At 48.2% G+C, this 21,223-nt stretch overlaps 1 protein-coding gene across 5 annotated transcripts in view; it reads left to right on the top strand.

Moving 5' to 3' along the window:
* Positions 1 to 21,223, top strand: part of kitlga (kit ligand a) — a 168,601-nt gene that overhangs the window by 54,895 nt on the left and 92,483 nt on the right. For 4 of the 5 annotated variants that reach the window (XM_070901527.1, XM_070901530.1, XM_070901531.1 and 1 more), the window contains exons 1-3: positions 12,958 to 13,002; positions 15,063 to 15,176; positions 20,099 to 20,161. In XM_070901527.1, coding sequence (XP_070757628.1) covers positions 12,973 to 13,002; positions 15,063 to 15,176; positions 20,099 to 20,161 — 207 coding nt within the window. In that variant the 5' untranslated portion in view covers positions 12,958 to 12,972. Of the gene's footprint in view, positions 1 to 12,957; positions 13,003 to 15,062; positions 15,177 to 20,098; positions 20,162 to 21,223 lie in introns of those variants that run through there. The other variant, XM_070901528.1, reaches the window with a different exon arrangement.

Raw genomic sequence — 21,223 nt, forward strand, 5'->3', positions numbered from 1 at the left:
CCAGAGCAGGCCATTCCACCTTGCTGCGTCGGAGCGCTGAGGAACAGTTGGATGAGCCCATGTGGATGCAAAATCGACACAGTCATTTCACTTCCCAGTCAGTGAACAAGTTTGGCAAGAAAAGTTTGAAATGTTCGCCTATCCCTGAAGGCAAGCAAACAAACAAACAAACTTGCTGTGTGGGCTGGAATCAGATAACTGTGCAAGCTGCAATTTGCAATTAAACTGGTTCATGAAAAGCTGATAGACCTCCGCTAAGAATTTAATAAGAAAATTAAGGTGTTGAGGGGATATTTTCATACCCACTGGCAAAATGCAATTTCACCAGAGTGCTGAGTCTTTGGTCCTATCCACTGAGCTGGAGAAGGAAATGTCTCCAGTCAAGTGGAATGCAGAACAAAAAAACGTGAATTTGTGCAATTGGTAACTCCTCGCGTGGAATATTTGGTAATTGTTCAAAGAACAAAAGAAAAAACTTACATTTATATAGCGCCTTTCATGACCTGCAGGTGTCCCAAATCGCTTTACAGCCAATGAAGTAGTGTTGTAATGTAGGAAACTCAGCAGCCAGTTTGCACATAGCAAATGCCCACAAACAGCAATAAAATCAATGGTTTAGGCGTTAGCTGTTGGTTGAGAGATAAATATTGGTCAGGACACTGGGGAGAACTCCCTTGCTCTTTTGAATAACAGCATGGATTCAGGAATTGGCTGGCGAACAGAAAGCAGAGAGTCGGGATAAATGAGTCCTTTTCGGGTTGGAAATCGATGGTTAGTGGTGTGCCACAGGGATCAGTGCTGGGACCACAATATACATAGATGACCTGGAAGAGGGGACAGAGTGTAGTGTAACAAAATTTGCAGATGGCACAAAGATTAGTGGGAGAGCGGGTTGTGTAGAGGACACAGAGAGGCTGCAAAGTGATTTAGATAGGTTAAGCGAATGGGCTAAGGTTTGGCAGATGGAATACAATGTCGGAAAATGTGAGGTCATCCACCTTGGGGAAAAAAAAAGGTAAAATGGAATATTCTTTGAATGGGGAGAAATTACAACATGCTGCGGTGCAGAGGGACCTGGGGGTCCTTGTGCATGAAACTCTTTTAGGGTGTGGGGTGCAGATGACCGCGGGGTGGCAGGTACATTCTCTCGAACGTTGACTTGCAAGCTGGCAACAACAACAACACGTCTCGACAACCGACCAACAGACACTTGAGTCTTTAAACCGCCGCCCCCAGACAGCACCAGCTCGCGGGAGCCGGAGGGGGAGCGTTTAGGTACCCTGTACCAGTAAAGGGAGAGTGACTAGTGCGACTGAAGTGTCACCGCGTGGGGGAAAGAAAGCCGGGCCTGCATCACCGGTTCAGTCCCTGCGGAGCTCACAGTGGCCGTTCGCCGAGGTCCTGACGACGAGCCGCCAGGCAACATTCGAGCCCGCAGAAGCTCCCTTCAATTCGACTGCGGTGTAATGTTGCAAGACGGTGGCAAGTCCATTGCCGGTCCGGATGAGCAGTGTGCGGTGCGGGGAAAACAGCGGGAGCAATGGCGAGAGAGAGAGAGAGAGACAGCCACATGCACAAGACTGGACGAGACGGAAGTCGAAAGAAGGGCCGCAGGCCAAGGTCACACAGGACCAATGAACAGCGGGGGTCGTGCGGTGTGGAGCGGCAGTAGGCAGCAGAAAGACGAGGGCGAGGCATTTGTATCAAAAGCCAGGACACCTCTACCTTGCTCTGCCCGTCATGCAACCGCAGACCAGCTGACCGAAAAGACCAAGCATGCCAGGGCCGTCCCTGTCTCAAGCCGACCGAAACGTCTTCTGTGTGTGTGCGCGAACGTTCAACTCTCTTCTTGCTCTCTCTCTCTCTGTAACACGACTCTCATCTGCTGACCCACATCTCGCTCGTTTCGCATCCGGGCCGAGCCGGTTGGGTGCGACATTTGCCTGTTCGCACATGGAGTTCGGTTCTTCGTTGTGCTTTTTTTTCGGAACGAGCCTCTCGCCCGCGCAAGAGGCGCCGGACGCGGTCGACCAAGGCTCCGGGCCTGCAGCATCCCGGGAAGCACTCCTGCTGGCCTTCACGCCTCAGGCTGAAGTGTAAAACGGGTGTGACAGGCCGCCACGTGCGGGCCCCCGGCCAATAATGCTCCTTCCGCAGGTTCACCGACGGAAACCTTGTTACGACTTTTACTTCCTCTAGATAGTCAAGTTTGATCGTCTTCTCGGCGCTCCGCCAGGGCCGTTGCCGACTCCGGCGGGGCCAATCCGAGGACCTCACTAAACCATCCAATCGGTAGTAGCGACGGGCGGTGTGTACAAAGGGCAGGGACTTAATCAACGCGAGCTTATGACCCGCACTTAAAAGTTAGTTTGCAGGTGCAGCAGGTAATCAGGAAGGCGAATGGAATGTTGGCCTTCATTGGGAGAGGGATGGAGTACAAATGCAGGGAGGTCCTGCTGCAACTGTATAGGGTATTGGTGAGGCCGCACCTGGAGTACTGCGTGCAGTTTTGGTCACCTTACTTAAGGAAGGATATACTTGCTTTGGAGGGGGTACAGAGGCGATTCACTAGGCTGATTCCGGAGATGAAGGGGTTACCTTATGATGATAGATTGAGTAGACTGGGTCTTTACTCGTTGGAGTTCAGAAGGATGAGGGGTGATCTTATAGAAACATTTAAAATAATGAAAGGGATAGAAACATAGAAACATAGAAAATAGGTGCAGGAGTAGGCCATTCAGCCCTTCTAGCCTGCACCGCCATTCAATGAGTTCATGGCTGAACATGAAACTTCAGTACCCCCTTCCTGCTTTCTCGCCATAACCCTTGATCCCCCGAGTAGTAAGGACTTCATCTAACTCCCTTTTGAATATATTTAGTGAATTGGCCTCGACTACTTTCTGTGGCAGAGAATTCCACAGGTTCACCACTCTCTGGGTGAAAAAGTTTCTCCTCATCTCGGTCCTAAATGGCTTACCCCTTATCCTCAGACTGTGACCCCTGGTTCTGGACTTCCCCAACATTGGGAACATTCTTTCTGCATCTAACCTGTCTAAACCCGTCAGAATTTTAAACGTTTCTATGAGGTCCCCTCTCATTCTTCTGAACTCCAGTGAATACAAGCCCAGTTGATCCAGTCTTCCTTGATATGTCAGTCCCACCATCCCGGGAATCAGTCTGATGAACCTTCGCTGCACTCCCTCAATAGCAAGAATGTCCTTCCTCAGGTTAGGAGACCAAAACTGTACACAATACTCCAGGTGTGGCCTCACCAAGGCCCTGTACAACTGTAGCAACACCTCCCTGCCCCTGTACTCAAATCCCCTCGCTATGAAGGCCAACATGCCATTTGCTTTCTTAACCGCCTGCTGTACCTGCATGCCAACCTTCAATGACTGATGTACCATGACACCCAGGTCTCGTTGCACCTTCCCTTTTCCTAATCTGTCACCATTCAGATAATAGTCTGTCTCTCTGTTTTTACCACCAAAGTGGATAACCTCACATTTATCCACATTATACTTCATCTGCCATGCATTTGCCCACTCACCTAACCTATCCAAGTCACTCTGCAGCCTAATAGCATCCTCCTCGCAGCTCACACTGCCACCCAACTTAGTATCATCCGCAAATTTGGAGATACTGCATTTAATCCCCTCGTCTAAATCATTAATGTACAATGTAAACAGCTGGGGCCCCAGCACAGAACCTTGCGGTACCCCACTAGTCACTGCCTGCCATTCTGAAAAGTACCCATTTACTCCTACTCTTTGCTTCCTGTCTGACAACCAGTTCTCAATCCACGTCAGCACACTACCCCCAATCCCATGTGCTTTAACTTTGCACATTAATCTCTTGTGTGGGACCTTGTCGAAAGCATTCTGAAAGTCCAAATATACCACATCAACTGGTTCTCCTTTGTCCACTTTACTGGAAACATCCTCAAAAAATTCCAGAAGATTTGTCGAGCATGATTTCCCTTTCACAAATCCATGCTGACTTGGACCTATCATGTCACCATTTTCCAGATGCACTGCTATGACATCCTTAATAATTGATTCCATCATTTTACCCACTACTGAGGTCAGGCTGACCGGTCTATAATTCCCTGTTTTCTCTCTCCCTCCTTTTTTAAAAAGTGGGGTTACATTGGCTACCCTTCACTCCATAGGAATTGATCCAGAGTCAATGGAATGTTGGAAAATGACTGTCAATGCATCCGCTATTTCCAAGGCCACCTCCTTAAGTACTCTAGGATGCAGTCCATCAGGCCCTGGGGATTTATCGGCCTTCAATCCCATCAATTTCCCCAACACAATTTCCCGATTAATAAAGATTTCCCTCAGTTCCCCCTCCTTACTAGACCCTCTGACCCCTTTTATATCCGGAAGGTTGTTTGTGTCCTCCTTAGTGAATACCGAACCAAAGTACTTGTTCAATTGGTCTGCCATTTCTTTGTTCCCCGTTATGACTTCCCCTGATTCTGACTGCAGGGGACCTACGTTTGTCTTCACCAACCTTTTTCTCTTTACATACCTATAGAAACTTTTGCAATCCGTCTTAATGTTCCCTGCAAGCTTCTTCTCGTACTCCATTTTCCCTGCCCTAATCAAACCCTTTGTCCTCCTCTGCTGAGTTCTAAATTTCTCCCAGTCCCCAGGTTCGCTGCTATTTCTGGCCAATTTGTATGCCACTTCCTTGGCTTTAATACTATCCCTGATTTCCCTAGATAGCCACGGTTGAGCCACCTTCCCTTTTTTATTTTTACGCCAGACAGGAATGTACAATTGTTGTAATTCATCCATGCGGTCTCTAAATGTCTGCCATTGCCCATCCACAGTCAACCCCTTAAGTATCATTCGCCAATCTATCCTAGCCAATTCACGCCTCATACCTTCAAAGTTACCCTTCTTTAAGTTCTGGACCATGGTCTCTGAAATTACTGTTTCATTCTCCATCCTAATGCAGAATTCCACCATATTATGGTCACTCTTCCCCAAGGGGCCTCGCACAATGAGATTGCTAATTAATCCTCTCTCATTACACAACACCCAGTCTAAGATGGCCTCCCCCCTAGTTGGTTCCTCAACATATTGGTCTAGAAAACCATCCCTTATGCACTCCAGTTAGACAAGATAGAGGCAGAGAGGTTGTTTCCACTGGTCGGGGAGACTAGAACTAGGGGGCACAGCCTCAAAATACGGGGGAGCCAATTTCAAACCGAGTTGAGAAGGAATTTCTTCTCCCAGAGGGTTGTGAATCTGGAATTCTCTGCCCAGGGAAGCAGTTGAGGCTAGCCCATTGAATGTATTCAAATCACAGATAGATAGATTTTTAACCAATAAGGGAATTAAGGGTTACGGGGAGCGGGCGGGTAAGTGGAGCTGAGTCCACGGCCAGATCAGCCATGATCTTGTTGAATGGCAGAGCAGGCTCGAGGGGCTAGATGGCCTACTCCTGTTCCTAATTCTTATGTTCTTATGTTCTTATGGGATCTTTTAAATCCACCTGAGAGAGCAGAAGGGACCTCGGATTAACGTCTCATCCGAAAGACAGTGCAACACTCTATCGGTACTGCATTGTTACCTAGAATTTGTGTGTAACTCTCTGGGGTGGGGCTTAAAACCCATAAGCTTCTGACTCGGAGGTGAGAATGCCACATTGCTGTACGTAACGAACAAACTTACATATAGCGCCTTTCATGATCTCCGGACCGCCCAAAATGCTTTACAGAACATGAAGTACTTGTGAAGTGTAGTCACTGTTGTTTCATCATGTCAGCTGTGGCTTAGTGGGTGGCTGAACTTCAGAAGGTTCTGGGTTCAAGTCCCAATCCAGGGACTTGAGCACAAAAACCTAGGCTGACACTCCCAGTGCAGTACCGAGGGAGCTCTGCACTGTCGGAGGTGCCGTCTTTCGGGTGAGACGTTTAACTGAGTCCCGTCTCTCAGGTGGACATAAAAAAATCCCATGGCACTGTTGCGAAGAGCAGGGGAGTTATTCCCAGTGTTCTGGGGCCAATAATTATCCCTCAATCAACGTCACTAAAACAGATTATCTGGTCATTATCACGTTGCTGTTTGTGGGAGCTTGCTGTGCGCAAATTTCTGCCACGTTTCCCATCATCATAGACGGTGTCTCGAATGAGGATGACTTGCTTCCGCATGGGTTCACAGATGTTTCAATGAAGGACCCAATGTTCCAGTCCTGAACTCCAATTGAAGGGTGGAAGATGCCTGTGTATGTGGATTTTTTTAACATGTGGTTTCCGTTGCACACCAGCCACCACACGGGCTTGACAGAGCTGGGTCTTGGTCCAGGGGCAAGGGTTAACCAGGACGACGGGAGACCTGCTCTGCTGCACGGACCCAGTGCACACACATATCGCAGTGTGGGCTGGGCCCGTGCTGCCCCTCGGCCCTCGACTCTTCTGGGCCCCGTACCCTCATTAGCCGCACCTCCGCCACAATCACCCATCGCTCCTCCGCCACAATCCCTCGCCGCTCCTCCCTCCGCCACAATCCCTTGCCGCTCCTCCCTCCTCCACGATCCCTCGCCGCACCTCCCTCCGCCACAATCCCTCGCCGCTCCTCCCTCCGCCACGATCCCTCGCCGCTCCTCCCTCCTCCACGATCCCTCGCCGCTCCTCCCTCCGCCACGATCCCTCGCCGCTCCTCCCTCCGCCACGATCCCTCGCCGCTCCTCCCTCCTCCACGATCCCTCGCCGCACCTCCCTCCGCCACGATCCCTCGCCGCTCCTCCCTCCGCCACGATCCCTCGCCGCTCCTCCCTCCGCCACGATCCCTCGCCGCACCTCCCTCCGCCACGATCCCTCGCCGCACCTCCCTCCGCCACGATCCCTCGCCGCACCTCCCTCCGCCACGATCCCTCGCCGCACCTCCCTCCGCCACGATCCCTCGCCGCACCTCCCTCCGCCACGATCCCTCGCCGCACCTCCCTCCGCCACGATCCCTCGCCGCACCTCCCTCCGCCACGATCCCTCGCCGCACCTCCCTCCGCCACGATCCCTCGCCGCACCTCCCTCCGCCACGATCCCTCGCCGCACCTCCCTCCGCCACGATCCCTCGCCGCACCTCCCTCCGCCACGATCCCTCGCCGCACCTCCCTCCGCCACGATCCCTCGCCGCACCTCCCTCCGCCACGATCCCTCGCCGCACCTCCCTCCGCCACGATCCCTCGCCGCACCTCCCTCCGCCACGATCCCTCGCCGCTCCTCCCTCCGCCACGATCCCTCGCCGCACCTCCCTCCGCCACGATCCCTCGCCGCACCTCCCTCCGCCACGATCCCTCGCCGCACCTCCCTCCGCCACGATCTCTCGCCGCACCTCCCTCCGCCACGATCCCTCGCCGCTCCTCCCTCCGCCACGATCTCTCGCCGCTCCTCTGCCACGATAACCCACTGCTCCTCCGCCATGATCTCCCGCCGCACCTCTGCCACAAACATTCGCCGCACCTCCGCCTCGATCACTCGCCGCTCCTCCGCTGTGCCTGGGCCCCACTGACGTTCCTGCCCACGCTCCAAACAGCGACCTGGGTCCTGATGACGTCACCCAGTCGCTCACCTCGAAGCCGTCGCACACTTGGAGCAGCTCACGCTGGAAGTTGTCGTGAGATGCTGCTCCAGCTCTTGTACTTCGCGACCTGCGGAGGTATTCTCTCGCAGGTCGGGGGGGCCACGATATGGCCACGCTTCCCACATTACAACAGTGACAGCACTTCAAAAAATACTTAATTGGCTGTAAAGCGCTTTGAGACCTCTGGTGGTTGTGAAAGGTGCTATATAAATGCAAGTCTTTCCTTCTTTGTTGGAAACATGGCAGCCACGTTGCACACAGTAAGGTCCCACAAACAGCAATGAGATAAATGAGCAGGTTATCTGTGTTAGTGATGTTGATTGAGAGATAAATGGGCGAAATTTCCCCTTTCAGAGGCCCGTTAACACCTCCGGCCACAAATGGTTACTGCCCCCCAATCCGGGCACAGCGCAGTTTCACCCCCTCGTTGTACACATGCACTTCGCCAGTGATTGTTCTCTGAATGTTTATTCTCACTGTGCATATGCCCAGGTGCAAGGGGCTCTTGCCCAATTCTGCACTGGGACTGCTCACCGAGCGATGTTTGCAACTTAGCAACAACTTGAATTTACGTAGCGTTTTCAACACAGGAGCGTAATCAGACAAAAACTTTCATCAGGACGGGTGACCAAACACTGGGTCAAAGGTCTAGGTTCCCAGCAGCTTCTTAAAAAAGGAGAGAGGCGCAGGAGAGGTCTCGGAGGGGGGAGGGGAGGATTCTGGAGCCAGGACGGCTGAAGGCTCGGCCGTCAATGGCGGAGCGGGGGAAGCAGGGGGGGGCACAAGATGCCAGAGTTGGAGGAACACAGATCTCTTGAGGGTTGTCGGGCTGGAGAATAGTTGGCTGCCTCTTATTGTTAACATGTAGGTACAAAGTCAAGCCCAATCCGACGCGATGCACCATAACACCTTAGCGCACAGAAGGAGGCCATTCGGCCCATCGTGCCTGTGCCGGCTCTGTGACAGAGCGATCCCATTAGTCACACTCCGCCCGCTCTTTTCCCATAGCCCTGCAATATTTTTTTCCTTTGAAGTATTTTGAAGCCACGTCAGCCGTCATCAAACACCTCTTTAAATTAATCATAGAGCTCCATCAAGTTAGTCAAACATAATTTGCCTTTAACAAATCCATGCTGCCTCTCATCTCTTTTCTAGTGAAGACAGATACTCATTTAGTACCTCTGCCACACCCGCTGCCTCCACAATCGTAATAGGCATAATCTTAGAATAAGGGGCCGCCCATTTAATACAGAGATGAGGAGGAATTTCTTCTCTCTGTGGAATGGAAATCTGTGGAATTTGCTGCCTCAGAGAGCTGTGGAGGCTGGGTCATTGAATAAATTTAAGACAGAGATAGACAGCTTCTTAAACGATAAGGGGTTATGGGGAGCGGGCAGGGAAGTGGAGCTGAGTCCAGGATCAGATCAGCCATGATCTTATTGAATGGTGGAGCAGGCTCGAGGGGCCAAATGGCCGACTCCTGCTCCTATTTCTTATGTTCTTATAAGAAGACCATTTTGGTCCCAAATCGGCTCCAACCTGCCTTTGACTACGCTTTTACTATTTACATGTTCATAAAAGACTTTTGGGTTCCACTTTATGTTGGCCAATAATTGATTCTCTTTTCCTCCTCTATTCCCTTTCTTAGATCCCCTCTGTACTTTCTGTCTTCAGTTTGCTTCTCTCCTGTAGGATGAACCTTACATTTGTCTTAAGCCTCCTTTTTCTGTTTCATTTTAAGCTCTATATCTTTAGTTATCCAGGCAGCTCTAGCTTTAGATGCCATTCCTTTCGCCCTGGTGAGAATGTATCTATTCTGTACCCAAACAGTCTCCTCTTTGAAGGCCCCTCATTGTTCAATTACAGTTTTGCCCACCAATGTTTGATTCCAATCCACCTGGGCCAGGGCCCTTTCTAACTCACTGAAATTTTCCGCCCTCCAATTAAGTATTTTACGTTTGATTGTTACTCTAGACTGGACTATTCCAACGCACTCCTGGCTGGCCTCCCACATTCTACCCTACGTAACCTAGAGGTGATCCAAAACTCGGCAGCCCATATCCTAACTCGCACCAAGTCCCGCTCACCCATCACCCCCGTGCTCGCTGACCTACATTGGTTCCCGGTTAAGCAACGCCACGATTTCAAAATTCTCATCCTTGTTTTCAAATCCCTCCATGGCCCTCGCCCCTCCCTATCTCTGTAATCTCCTCCAGCCTCCGTGAGATGTCTGCGCTCCTCTAATTCTGCCCTTGAGCATCCCTGATTATAATCACTCCACCATCAGTGGCCGTGCCTTCAGCTGCCTGGGCCCCAAGCTCTGGAACTCCCTCCCTAAACCTCTCTACCTCTCTTTCCTCCTTTAAGACGCTCCTTAAAACCTACCTCTTTGACCAAGCTTTTGGTCACCTGCTGTAATTTCTTTTTACATGGTTTCGTGTCAAATTTATTTGTTTTGTCTTATAACACTCCTGTGAAGCATCTTGGGACATTTCACTACGTTAAAGGCGCTATATAAATACAAGTTGTTGTTATTTTTGTTGTCCTCTTCCGTTAACTATTCTAAACCTGACGATACTATGATCACTGTTCCCTAAATGCTCCCCCACTGAAACCTGCTCCACTTGGCCCACGTCATTCCCCACAACAGCTCCTTCCTTCCACTTGGGACCTAGATGGCTGCAGGTTCCACTTGTCCTCACCTTTCAGCCCACCAGCCTCCACATTCAACGGATCATCCTCCGCCATTTCCGCCACCTCCAGTGTGATCTCAGAACCAAACACATCATCCCCTCCCATCCCCTGCGACACTCCGTGACACCCTGGTCCATTCTGCAGTCACCCCCAGCAACCCCTCCCCTTCCCACAGCACCTTCCCGTGCAAGCGCAGGAGATGCAACACCTGCCCTTTTACCTCCTCCCTTCCCACTGTCCAAGGCCCCAAACACTCCTTCCAGGTGAAACAGCGAGTTACCTGTACTTCTTGCAATGTAGTATACTGTATTCGCTGCTCACAGTGTGGTCTCCTCTACACTGGGGAGACCAAGTGTAGATTGGGTGAGCGCTTTGCGGAGCACCTCTGTTCAGACCGCAAGTGTGACCCTGAGCTTCCGGTTGCCTGTCACTTTAATTCTCCGCCCCACTCCCACTCTGACCTCTCCGTCCTCGGTCTCCTACACTGTTCCAACAACGCTCTATATAAGCTCGAGGAACTGCACCTTATCTTTCGATTGGGTCACTTTTCAGCCATCTGGACTCAACATCGAGTTCAACAATTTCAGACCATAACCTTTGCCCCTATCTTTTCACACGGCAGTTGTTGATCCTGCCATTCCCATTTACACCCTCTCTAGACTCATCTTTGGTTTCTTCACTTGTCCCATCACCATCTCCTTTTGCCTCGCACCATCATCCCTTTTGTCTCTCTAATCTCTGCTGCCCTCCACCCTATCACAGGCCTTCCCTTTTGTTCCTTCTTCCCCTCCCCCTTTCCCTGCCTCTAACATTTTCCAGTTCTGACAAAGGGCCGTCGATCTGGAACATTAACTCTGTTTCTCTCGCCACAGATGCTGCCTGACCCGCTGAGTATTTCTTGCACTTTCTGTTTTTATTCCTTCCTCATTGGGCTGGAAAGACACTGATCAAGAAAGTTCTCTTGTACACATTTCAAGATTCCCTCCCCCACTTTGCCCCTTACACTGTTAATATCCCAGTCTATATTTGGATCATTGAATTCCTCCATTATCACTCCTCTGTAGTTCTTGCTTCTGTAATTACCTACATGGGCTCCCAGTTAAGCAACGCCTCGATTTCAAAATTTTTATCCTTGTTTATAAATCCCTCCATGGCCTCGCCCCTCCCTATCTCTGTAATCTCCTCCAACCCCACAACCCGCCGAGATGTCTGCGCTCCTCTAATTCTGCCCACCTGAGCATCCCTGATTATAATCGCTCCACCATCAGTGGCCGTGCCTTCTGTTGCCTGGGCCCCAAGCTCTGGAACTCCCTCCCTAAACCTCTCCGCCTCTCCACCTCTCTCTCGTCCTTTACGAGGCTCTTTAAAACAAGTCATGTATTTGCTTCATGGATCCTTTGCTTAAGAATCCATAGCAACACATTGCTATTCGAACTAGTTGGTTTATTAGCAAAGGTTTAACAATCACACTACACATTACCGGTTCACCCACCAGGGCTCACAATCACCTGCCCCATCGTGGATCCCCCGAACACAACTGGCTGGGGTTTTATTGAGTCTTGTGAACATCATGTGACTGGCTAAGCCACTCACAGCTCAATAAACCTGTGAGCATTCTCACCGTTGCATGCATTACAAAACCCACCTCTTTGACCAAGCTTTTGGTTACCTGCTCTAATTTCTTCTTATGTGGTTCGGTGTCCAATTTTTGTCTTATAACGCTCCTGTGAAGTGCCTTGGGATGTTTCACTACGTTAAAGGCGATTATATAAACACAAGTTGTTGTTGTTAGCTGTAATGCAGAAAGTGCTGGAAATATGCATCTCAGAAGAGAAAAGACAGGATCATGGTTTGTGTGTAGATTGCTCTTGAAGGCCAGCTTTGCTGGTATTCGGTCTGTGGGTTGTATATAAGTTAAAACAATTCCTCCACTGCCTGGTTTGTTACATGATCTGGTGACACTAAGCTGCTGACATCCTCTCCAAAACACACGGTGCTGCCAAGCAAGAGTGGGAAATACTCAAACCGAAACTTGTTTTTAACTGTCAAAAATGATAAAGTGGATGGTGCTGGGAACTAGATTCTGGAGGAAGATTGGCGCGCTGGCTGTAAACCCCTTCAGAGCCCACTTAGTGCAAGTCATGCTCTTACATTAAGTTATCACAAGACATTGCGAAGTAATGTATGGCTAATGGACAGCAAATGCAAGCAGCAGTGGGCTTACATTTATCTTTCCCAATGTTATCAGTGAATCATTAGATTCCCAACCGCAGATATTAGCACACTGGGCAGGTTTTGCCAATTTTTGGATGGATTGTCAACCAAAGTGCTAAGCCAGTTGTTGTGGTGGCCTTTCCTGATCTTAATCGCTCCACCATTAGCAAACCTGCTTTTAGCTGCCTGGGCCCCAAGCTCTGGAATTCCCTCCCTAAACCTCTCCGCCTCTCTACCCCACGCTCCTCCTTCAGAACGCTCGTTAAAACACACCTCTTTGACCAAGCTTCTGGTTGCCTGTCCTTGTGCGATTCGGTGTCAAATATTTGTTTCATAATCTCTCCTGCGAAGCGCCTTGGGAGCTTTTACGACATTAAAGGCGCTATATAAATGCAAGTCATTACTGCCAAGAATTTGATCCTGTCGGAATTCAATATCTGTTGGTCCGATTGTCTACCTCCTGTACAATATGCAGTGTCTGGTATATCCTATGCACACAGTAAGTTGCATGATAATGTTTTTTGTGATACTATTAGTGGACCTCTCATTATGTTTAAAGAAAGTCGGCACGATTCTCATGGCGTTTAAAACTGCGGTGGCGGCGGGATCTATATCGCGAGCGGAATTGAAGCCGTGACTTACTGTTGGTTTTCCTGCCTCTGCCGACTGTACGTTAATATGTGCCCTGTTTAACGGATTTTCAAGATGTATGAGGCAGCTTCAGGCAGTGTGTATGATGGCAGGAAGAAGCAGCACATGCGGCCAAGCAGGGAGCAAGTGAAAGGGAAATCATGTTTGACAAATTTGCTGGAGTTCTTGGAGGATGGAGTAACGAGCAGGGTGGATAAAGGGGAACCAGTGGATGTGGTGTATTTGGATTTCCAGAAGGCATTCGATAAGGTGCCACATAAAAGGTTACTGCACAAGATAAAAGTTCACAGGGTTGGGGGTAATATATTAGCGTGGATAGAGGACTGGCTAACTAACAGAAAACAGAGAGTTGGGATAAATGGATCATTTTCCGGTTGGAAAACAGTAACTAGTGGGGTGCCACAGGGATCGGTGCTGGGTCCTCAACTATTTACAATCTGTATTAATGACTTGGATGAAGGGACTGAGTGTAATATAGCCAAGATTGCTGATGATACAAAGCTGGGTGGGAAAGCAAATTGTGAGGAGGACACAAACAATCTGCAAAGGGATATAGACAGGCTAAGTGAGTGGGAAAACATTGGGCAGTTGGAGTATAATGTGGGAAAATGTGAGGTTATCCACTTGGCAGAAAAAATAGAAAAGCAAATTATAATTTAAATGGAGAAAAATTGCAAAAAGTACAGAGGGACCTGGGGGTCCTTGTGCATGAAACACAAAAGGTTATTATGCAGGTACAGCAAGTAATCAGGAAGGCAAATGGAATATTGGCCTTTATTGCAAGGGGGATAGAGTATAAAAGCAGGGAAGTCCTGCTACAACTGTACAGGGTATTGGTGAGGCCACATCTGGAGTACTGCGTACAGTTTTGATCTCCGTATTTAAGGAAGGATATACTTGCATTAGAGGCAGTTCAGAGAAGGTTCACTCGGTTGATTCCCGAGATGAGGGGGTTGACTTATGAAGATGGGTTGAGTAGGTTGGGACTATACACATTGGAGTTCAGAAGAATGAGAGGTGATCTTATTGAAACTTATAAGATACTGAAGGGGCTCGACAAGGTGGATGCAGAGAGGATATTTCCACTCATAGGGGAAACTAAAACTAGGGGACATAGTCTCAGAATAAGGGGTCGCCCATTTAAAACTGAGACGAGGAGAAATTTCTTCTCTCAGAGGGTCGTGAATCCGTGGAATTCTCTACCCCAGAGAGCTGTGGAGGCTGGGTCATTGAATGTATTTAAGGCGGAGATAGACAGATTTTTGAGCGATAAGGGAGTAAAGGGTTATGGGGAGCGGGCAGGGAAGTGGAGCTGAGTCCATGATCAGATCAGCCATGATCTTATTGAATGGCGGAGCAGGCTCGAGGGGCCAAATGGCCGACTCCTGCTCCTATTTCTTATGTTCTTAAGTAGCAGATTTTGTGGGTGTGAATGCAGGTGGAGTGTTCCATGCTGGCCTGGCACTGGAGATGAATAACATCCCAATACTGTTTTATAAGGGTTGGGGACTTCGTACCTGTAACTCGCGATGTATTATTCCGCTGCCAATGTGCAGCCGTGTAGAAACCTGTTTGTCCCTCTAACGCCCCGACATGAATTAATTGTTCCAAAAACACACGTCATGAAATAAATTAGAGGCTATTGGTCTCGGAAGCTCTATTAGTGGGTGCTTTCTGACGCAATGGAAATTTCTCCATAGCTTGGTGGTTGCTTGTAAATTCCCCATTCTTCACCAAGATCAGAACAAACTAACAGGAAATTATTGGGTTTTTTCTGTCTTTTTAAAAAAAAATTTTGACACAGAGGCGTGTACAAAATCTGAAACATTTTATAACTGCGCACACATAATAAAAGTCAGTTGATGATTTACTAAATTTTAATTTAGTTACAATTTTCTTTCAATGCAGACTTTAATAAACAGCGTGATTTACCTGCAGTTGTTTCTGCCCAACATATTTGGAGGACCTATGTGCAAAACAGGAAACCCAGTGACTGATGATATAAAACGTATTGATGAGTTGGTGAGTAAGAACAACAACAACTTGTATTTATCTAGCGCCTTTAACGTAGTGAAACGTCCCAAGGTGCTTCACAGGAGTGTTATGTAACACAAAGTTTGACACCAAGCCGCATAAGGGGAAATTAGCGCAGGTGACCAAAAGCTTGGTCAAAGAGGTGGGTTTTAAGGAGTGTCTTCAAGTAGGAAAGAGAGGTGGAGAGGTTTAGGGAGGGAGTTCCAGAGCTTGGGGCCCAGGCAACAGAAGGCATGGCCACCGATGGTGGAGCGATTATAATCAGGCATGCTCAGGAGGGCAGAATTAGAGGAGCGCAGATATCTCTGGGGGGAGGGGGCTGGAGGAGATTACAGAGATAGGGAGGGGCGAGGCCATGGAGGGATTTGTAAACGAGGATGAGAATTTTGAAAGCACAGGAATCGTGTAAACCCTCGTGACCAACGTACCACTAAGCTGCTCGCCGGCTCTTACACGGGAGAAATCGCACATGCGCAGTCGGTTAAAGGGATCACGCACGAGAAAAATGACTGTCCATAAAATCCTAGAAATTTACGGCACAGGAGGAGGCCATTCGGCCCATCGTGTCCGTGCCGGCCGACAATTGACTACCCAGCCTAATCCCACTTTCCAGCTCTTGGTCCGTAGCCCTGTAGGTTATGGCACTTCAGGGGCACATCCAAGTACTTCTTAAATGTGGTGAGGGTTTCTGCAGTGAGTTCCAGACCCCCACCGCCCTCTGGGTGAAGACATTTCCCCTCAAATCCCCTCTAAATCTTCTACCAATTACTTTAAATTTATGCCCCCTAGTTGTTGACCCCTCTGCTAAGGGAAATGGGCCCTTTCTATCCACTATATATAGGCCCCTCATAATTTTATACACCTCAACGAGGACACCCCTCAGTCTCCTCTGTTCCAAGGAAAACAAATCCAGCCTATCCAATCTGTCCTCATAGCTTAGATTCTCCATTCCCGGCAACCTCTTCATAAATCTCCTCTGCACCCTCTCTAGTGCAATCACGTCCTTCCTGTAATGTGGTGACCAGAACTGCACGCAGTACTCCAGCTGTGGTCTAACCAGTGTTTTATACAGGTCAAGCATAACCTTCCTACTCTTATATTCTATGCCTCGGCTAAAAAAGGCAAGCATTCCATATGCCTTCTTAACCACCTTATCTACCTGGCCTGCTACTTTCAGGGATCTGTGGACATGCACTCTAAGATCCCTTTGTTCCTCTACACTTCTCAGTATCCTACCATTTAATGTATATTCCCTTGTTAACCCCCCACAAATACATTACCTCACACTTCTCCGGATTAAATTCCATTTGCCACTGTTCTGCCCACCTGACCAGTTCATCGATATCTTCCTGCAGTCTACAGCTTTCTTCTTCATTATCAACCACACAGCCGATCTTAGTATCTGCAAACTTCTTAATCATAACCCCTATATTCAAGTCTAGATCATTAATTCTTGCCAAATAAACAATGCAGCTCCTCTCTTTGGAATGTTCCAAAGTGCTTCCCATACAATAGATTTCTTTGAAGCACAGTCACATGGTTAAAAGTGGCAGCCAATCGTGCTCAGCAGGTCCCTACAAACAGCAGTGTGAATAATGGCCAGGTAGTCCCGTTTTGTATGGTGTTGGTTAAGTTGGGACCAGGGCACACAGGTTTAATTTAGTCCCCCATTGCCAAGTGGTAGATTCCGTCCTTTATTTTTGTAAAATATTTTGATTTTATCTTATTTACAAAAAGGAGAAAGACTGGCATTTATATAGCGCCTTTCATGGCCTCAGGACGACTCAAAGCGCTTAAAGAGTTAGAAGTTAAAGAGCAAAACTTAGGCAAGTTGGGAAACAAGAGAAGTAGAGCGAGGTGGAGCAGAGGAGTTTATCCCCAGTACAGGAATGTTGCTTTTTCATTCTCGGGATGAGGGTGTCGCTGGCAAGGCCGGCATTTATTGCCCATCCCGAGTTGCCCCGAGATGGTGGTGATGGCCATCATCTTGACCCGCCGGTGGTTTCATATACCCGAGTGGCTTGCTATACCACTTCAGAGGGCAGTTAAGAGTCAGCCACATTGCAGTGGGACTGGAGTCACATATAGGCCCAGAAAGGGTAAGGACGGCAGGTTGATGATCATGGGGGACTCAAATCTGCGATACACAGCACCTCCACTGGCAGGAGGATGTAATTACAGCATGTCAAGTTTGCTTAGGCCGTTTCCATTTTAAATGTGGACATCGAAATTAATAATGGGAAAGACTGACAAAAACATGACAATAGGAAGTAAGGTTTTGTAGCCAGGGAGTCCATGCACATGTAAGATTTTTAATAAATAGATATCCTACCTTCTGGCTCATTGGTAGCACTCTCGCTACTTGAGTTAGAAGGTTGTGGGTTCAACATAAAAACATAGAAAATAGGTGCAGGAGTTGGCCATTCGGCCCTTCGAGCCTGCACCACCATTCAATATGATCATGGCTGATCATTCACCTCATTACCCCTTTCCCGGTTTCTCTCCATACCCCTTGATCCCTTTAGCCGTAAGGGCCACATCTAACTCCCTCTTGAATATATCCAATGAACTGGCATCAACAACTCTCTGCGGTAGGGAATTCCACATGTTAACAACTCTGAGTGAAGAAGTTTCTCCTCATCTCAGTCCTAAATGGCCCACCCCTTATCCTAAGACTGTGTCTCCTGGTTCTGGACTTCCTCAACATCGGGAACATTCTTCCCGCATCTAACCTATCCCGTCCCATCAGAATCTTACGTTTCTATGAGATCCCCTCTCATCCTTCTAAACTCCAGCGTATAAAGGCCCAGTTAATCCAGTCTCTCCTCATATGTCAATCCAGCCATCTCTAGAATCAGTCTGATGAACCTTCGCTGCACTAACTCAATAGCAAGAACGTCCTTCCTCAGATTAGGAGACCAAAACTGAACACAATATTCCAGGTGAGGCCTCACCAAGGCCCTGTACGATTGCAGTAAGACCTCCCTGATCCTATACTCAAATCCTAGCTATGAAGGTCAACATACCATTTGCCTTCTTTACCGCCTGCTGTACCTGCATGCCAACTTTCAATGACTGATGAACCATGACACCCAGGTCTCGTTGCACCTCCCATTTTCCTAATCTGCCACCATTCAGATAATAGTCTGCCTTCGTGTTTTTGCCACCAAAGTGAATAACCTCACATTTATCCACATTATACTGCATCTGCCATGCATTTGCCCACTCACCTAACCTGTCCAAATCACCCTGTAGCCTCTTAGCATCCTCCTCACAGCTCACACCGCCACCCAGTTTAGTGTCATCTGCAAACTTGGAGATATTACACTCAATTCCTTCATCCAAATCATTAATGTATATTGTGAAGAGCTGGGGTCCCAGCACTGAGCCCTGCGGTACTCCACTAGTTACTGCCTCCCATTCTGAAAAGGACCCGTTTATCTCTACTCTCTGCTTCCTGCCTGCCAACCAATTCTCTATCCATGCCAGTACATTACCCCCAGTACCATGTGCCTTGATCTTGTACATCAATCTCTTATGTGGGACCTTGTCAAAGGCCTTTTGAAAGTCCAAATACACCACATCCACTGGTTCTCCCTTGTTCACTCTCCTAGTTACGTCCTCAAAATATTCCAGAAGATTGGTCAAGCATGATTTCCCTTTCATAAATCCATGCTGACTTGGACCGATCCTGTCACCACTTTCCAAATGTGCTGCTATTTCATCCTTAATGATTGATTCCAACATTTTCCCCACTACTGATGTCAGACTAACCGATCTAAAATTACCCGTTTTCTCTCTCCCTCCTTTTTTAAAAAGTGGTGTTAAATTAGCTACCCTCCAGTCCATAGGGACTGATCCAGATTCGATGGACTATTGGAAAATGATCACCAATGCATCCACTATTTCTAGGGCTACCTCCTTAAGTACTCTGGGATGCAGACAATCAGGCCCCACGGATTTATCGGCCTTCAATCCCATCAATTTCTCCAACACAATTTCCTGCCTAATAAGGATATCCTTCAGCTCCTCCTTCTCACTAGACCCTCGGTCCCCTAGTACATCTGGAAGGTCATTTGTGTCTTCCTTTGTGAAGATAGAACCAAAGTATTTGTTCAATTGGTCTGCCATTTTTTTGTTCCCCATTATTAATTCACCTGAGTCCGACTGCAAGGGACTTACGTTTGTCTTCACTAATCTTTTTCTCTTCACATATTTATAGAAGCTTTTGCAGTCAGTTTTTATGTTCCCAACAAGCTTCCTCTCGTACTCTATTTTCCCCCTCCTAATTAAACCCTTTGTCCTCCTCTGCTGAATTCTAAATTTCTCCCAGTCCTCAGGTTTGCTGCTTTTTCTGGCCAATTTATATGCCTCTTCCTTGGATTTAACACTATCCTTAATTTCCCTTGTTAGCCACGGTTGAGCCACCTTCCCTATTTTATTTTTACTCCAGACAGGGATGTACAACTGTTGAAGTTCATCCATATGATCTATAAATGTTTGCCATTGCCTATCCACCGTCAACCCTTTAAGTATCATTTGCCAGTCTATTCTAGCCAATTCACGCCTCATGCCGTTGAAGTTAGCTTTCCTTAAGTTTAGGACCCGAGTTTCTGAATTAACTGTGTCACTCTCCATCTTAATAAAGAATTCGACCATATTATGGTCACTCTTCCCCAAGGGGCCTCGCACAACAAGATTGCTAATTAGTCCCTTCTCATTACACATCACCCAGTCTAGGATGGCCAGCTCTCTCGTTGGTTCTTCGACATATTGGTCAAGAAAGCCATCCCTAATACACTCCAGGAAATCCTCCTCTACCCCATTTAAAATGCCCCGAAAGGGGACTTCACTGTTTATATAATGTCAGGACTTTTTACACCTTTTAAAATCTTTCTTCTTTTTTTTAGGTTGGAAACTTGCCAAGCGATTATAAAATCCAGATAAAATATATTTCTAAAATCCCTAATGTGGTATGTATATTCCGCTGTATTTTATGTGTTGGCCTTAATAAATTGCACATGTATTTGAATCATCGAAGCTTGTTTGATGAGAGGTTGAGTCTCACATTATAACTTACCAGAGGCTCTCCTGAGCATCAGTTTAAAAAAATAATGCTCCTAATTCTTTCCCCGTGGCCTCCGTCCCTCCTTCCCTCCTTCCCTCCGTCCCTCCTTCCCTCCGTCCCTCCTTCCCTCCGTCCCTCTGTTCCTCCGTCCCTCCGTCCCTCCGTCCCTCCTATCCCAACGGTAATAACTCAAACTAGCTGCAGCTCCATGGTTACTATGGCAACTTCACAAAATGGCTGACCCAAGACTAGAATTGCCAACTCTGATTGGACGTATTGCTGGAGGTTCCATCACATGACCTCCCGCCCTGCCCGGACAATTAGCCCATCTTCTCCAAAATTTTCATAACGAATAAATGAAAGTGGTCGAACAAATTGAAAATAACTCATAACGTTTTTTGACTGCCCCTGTGATGTTTCTCGCTGGGTTTGCTCGCAGTCGTGGTTCGGAGATTAATCTTCGATTCCTGGAGGCTCCAGGAAAATCCAGGAGGGTTGGCAACCCCTAATTCCAAACACTGGGAGGCAATGCGGCCTGCAGCGCGGAGTCAGAATATGAAGCCCGCGTGTGAGGTAACAAGATTAACCCTGACACTAATTTATTGTTATACACTGCTCCCTACTGGAGGCAAAGGCTGGGATTGGCTGTTCATTGAAGGACAAATGTTCTGCAGCAACATTATTGGGAGGAGCTCTTCAGCCACGGGGTGAAGACGGTTGAGGAGGATTCTTGCGATGACTTTCCCAGTGGCCGACATCAGGGAGATTCCTCTGTAGTTTGTAATCCACGGCGCGACCTTGGACAACACGGACCACTTTCCATACCTCGGGAGTCTATTATCAACAAGAGCAGACATCAATGACGAGGCCCAACACTGCCTCCAGTGCGCCAGTGCAGCCTTCGGTCGCCTGAGGAAGAGAATGTTTCACAGTTCTGGTCACCACATTACAGGAAAGATGTGATTGC

This window comes from Pristiophorus japonicus, chromosome 15 (genome assembly GCF_044704955.1).
Source record: "Pristiophorus japonicus isolate sPriJap1 chromosome 15, sPriJap1.hap1, whole genome shotgun sequence".
Classification (NCBI taxonomy): domain Eukaryota; kingdom Metazoa; phylum Chordata; class Chondrichthyes; family Pristiophoridae; genus Pristiophorus; species Pristiophorus japonicus.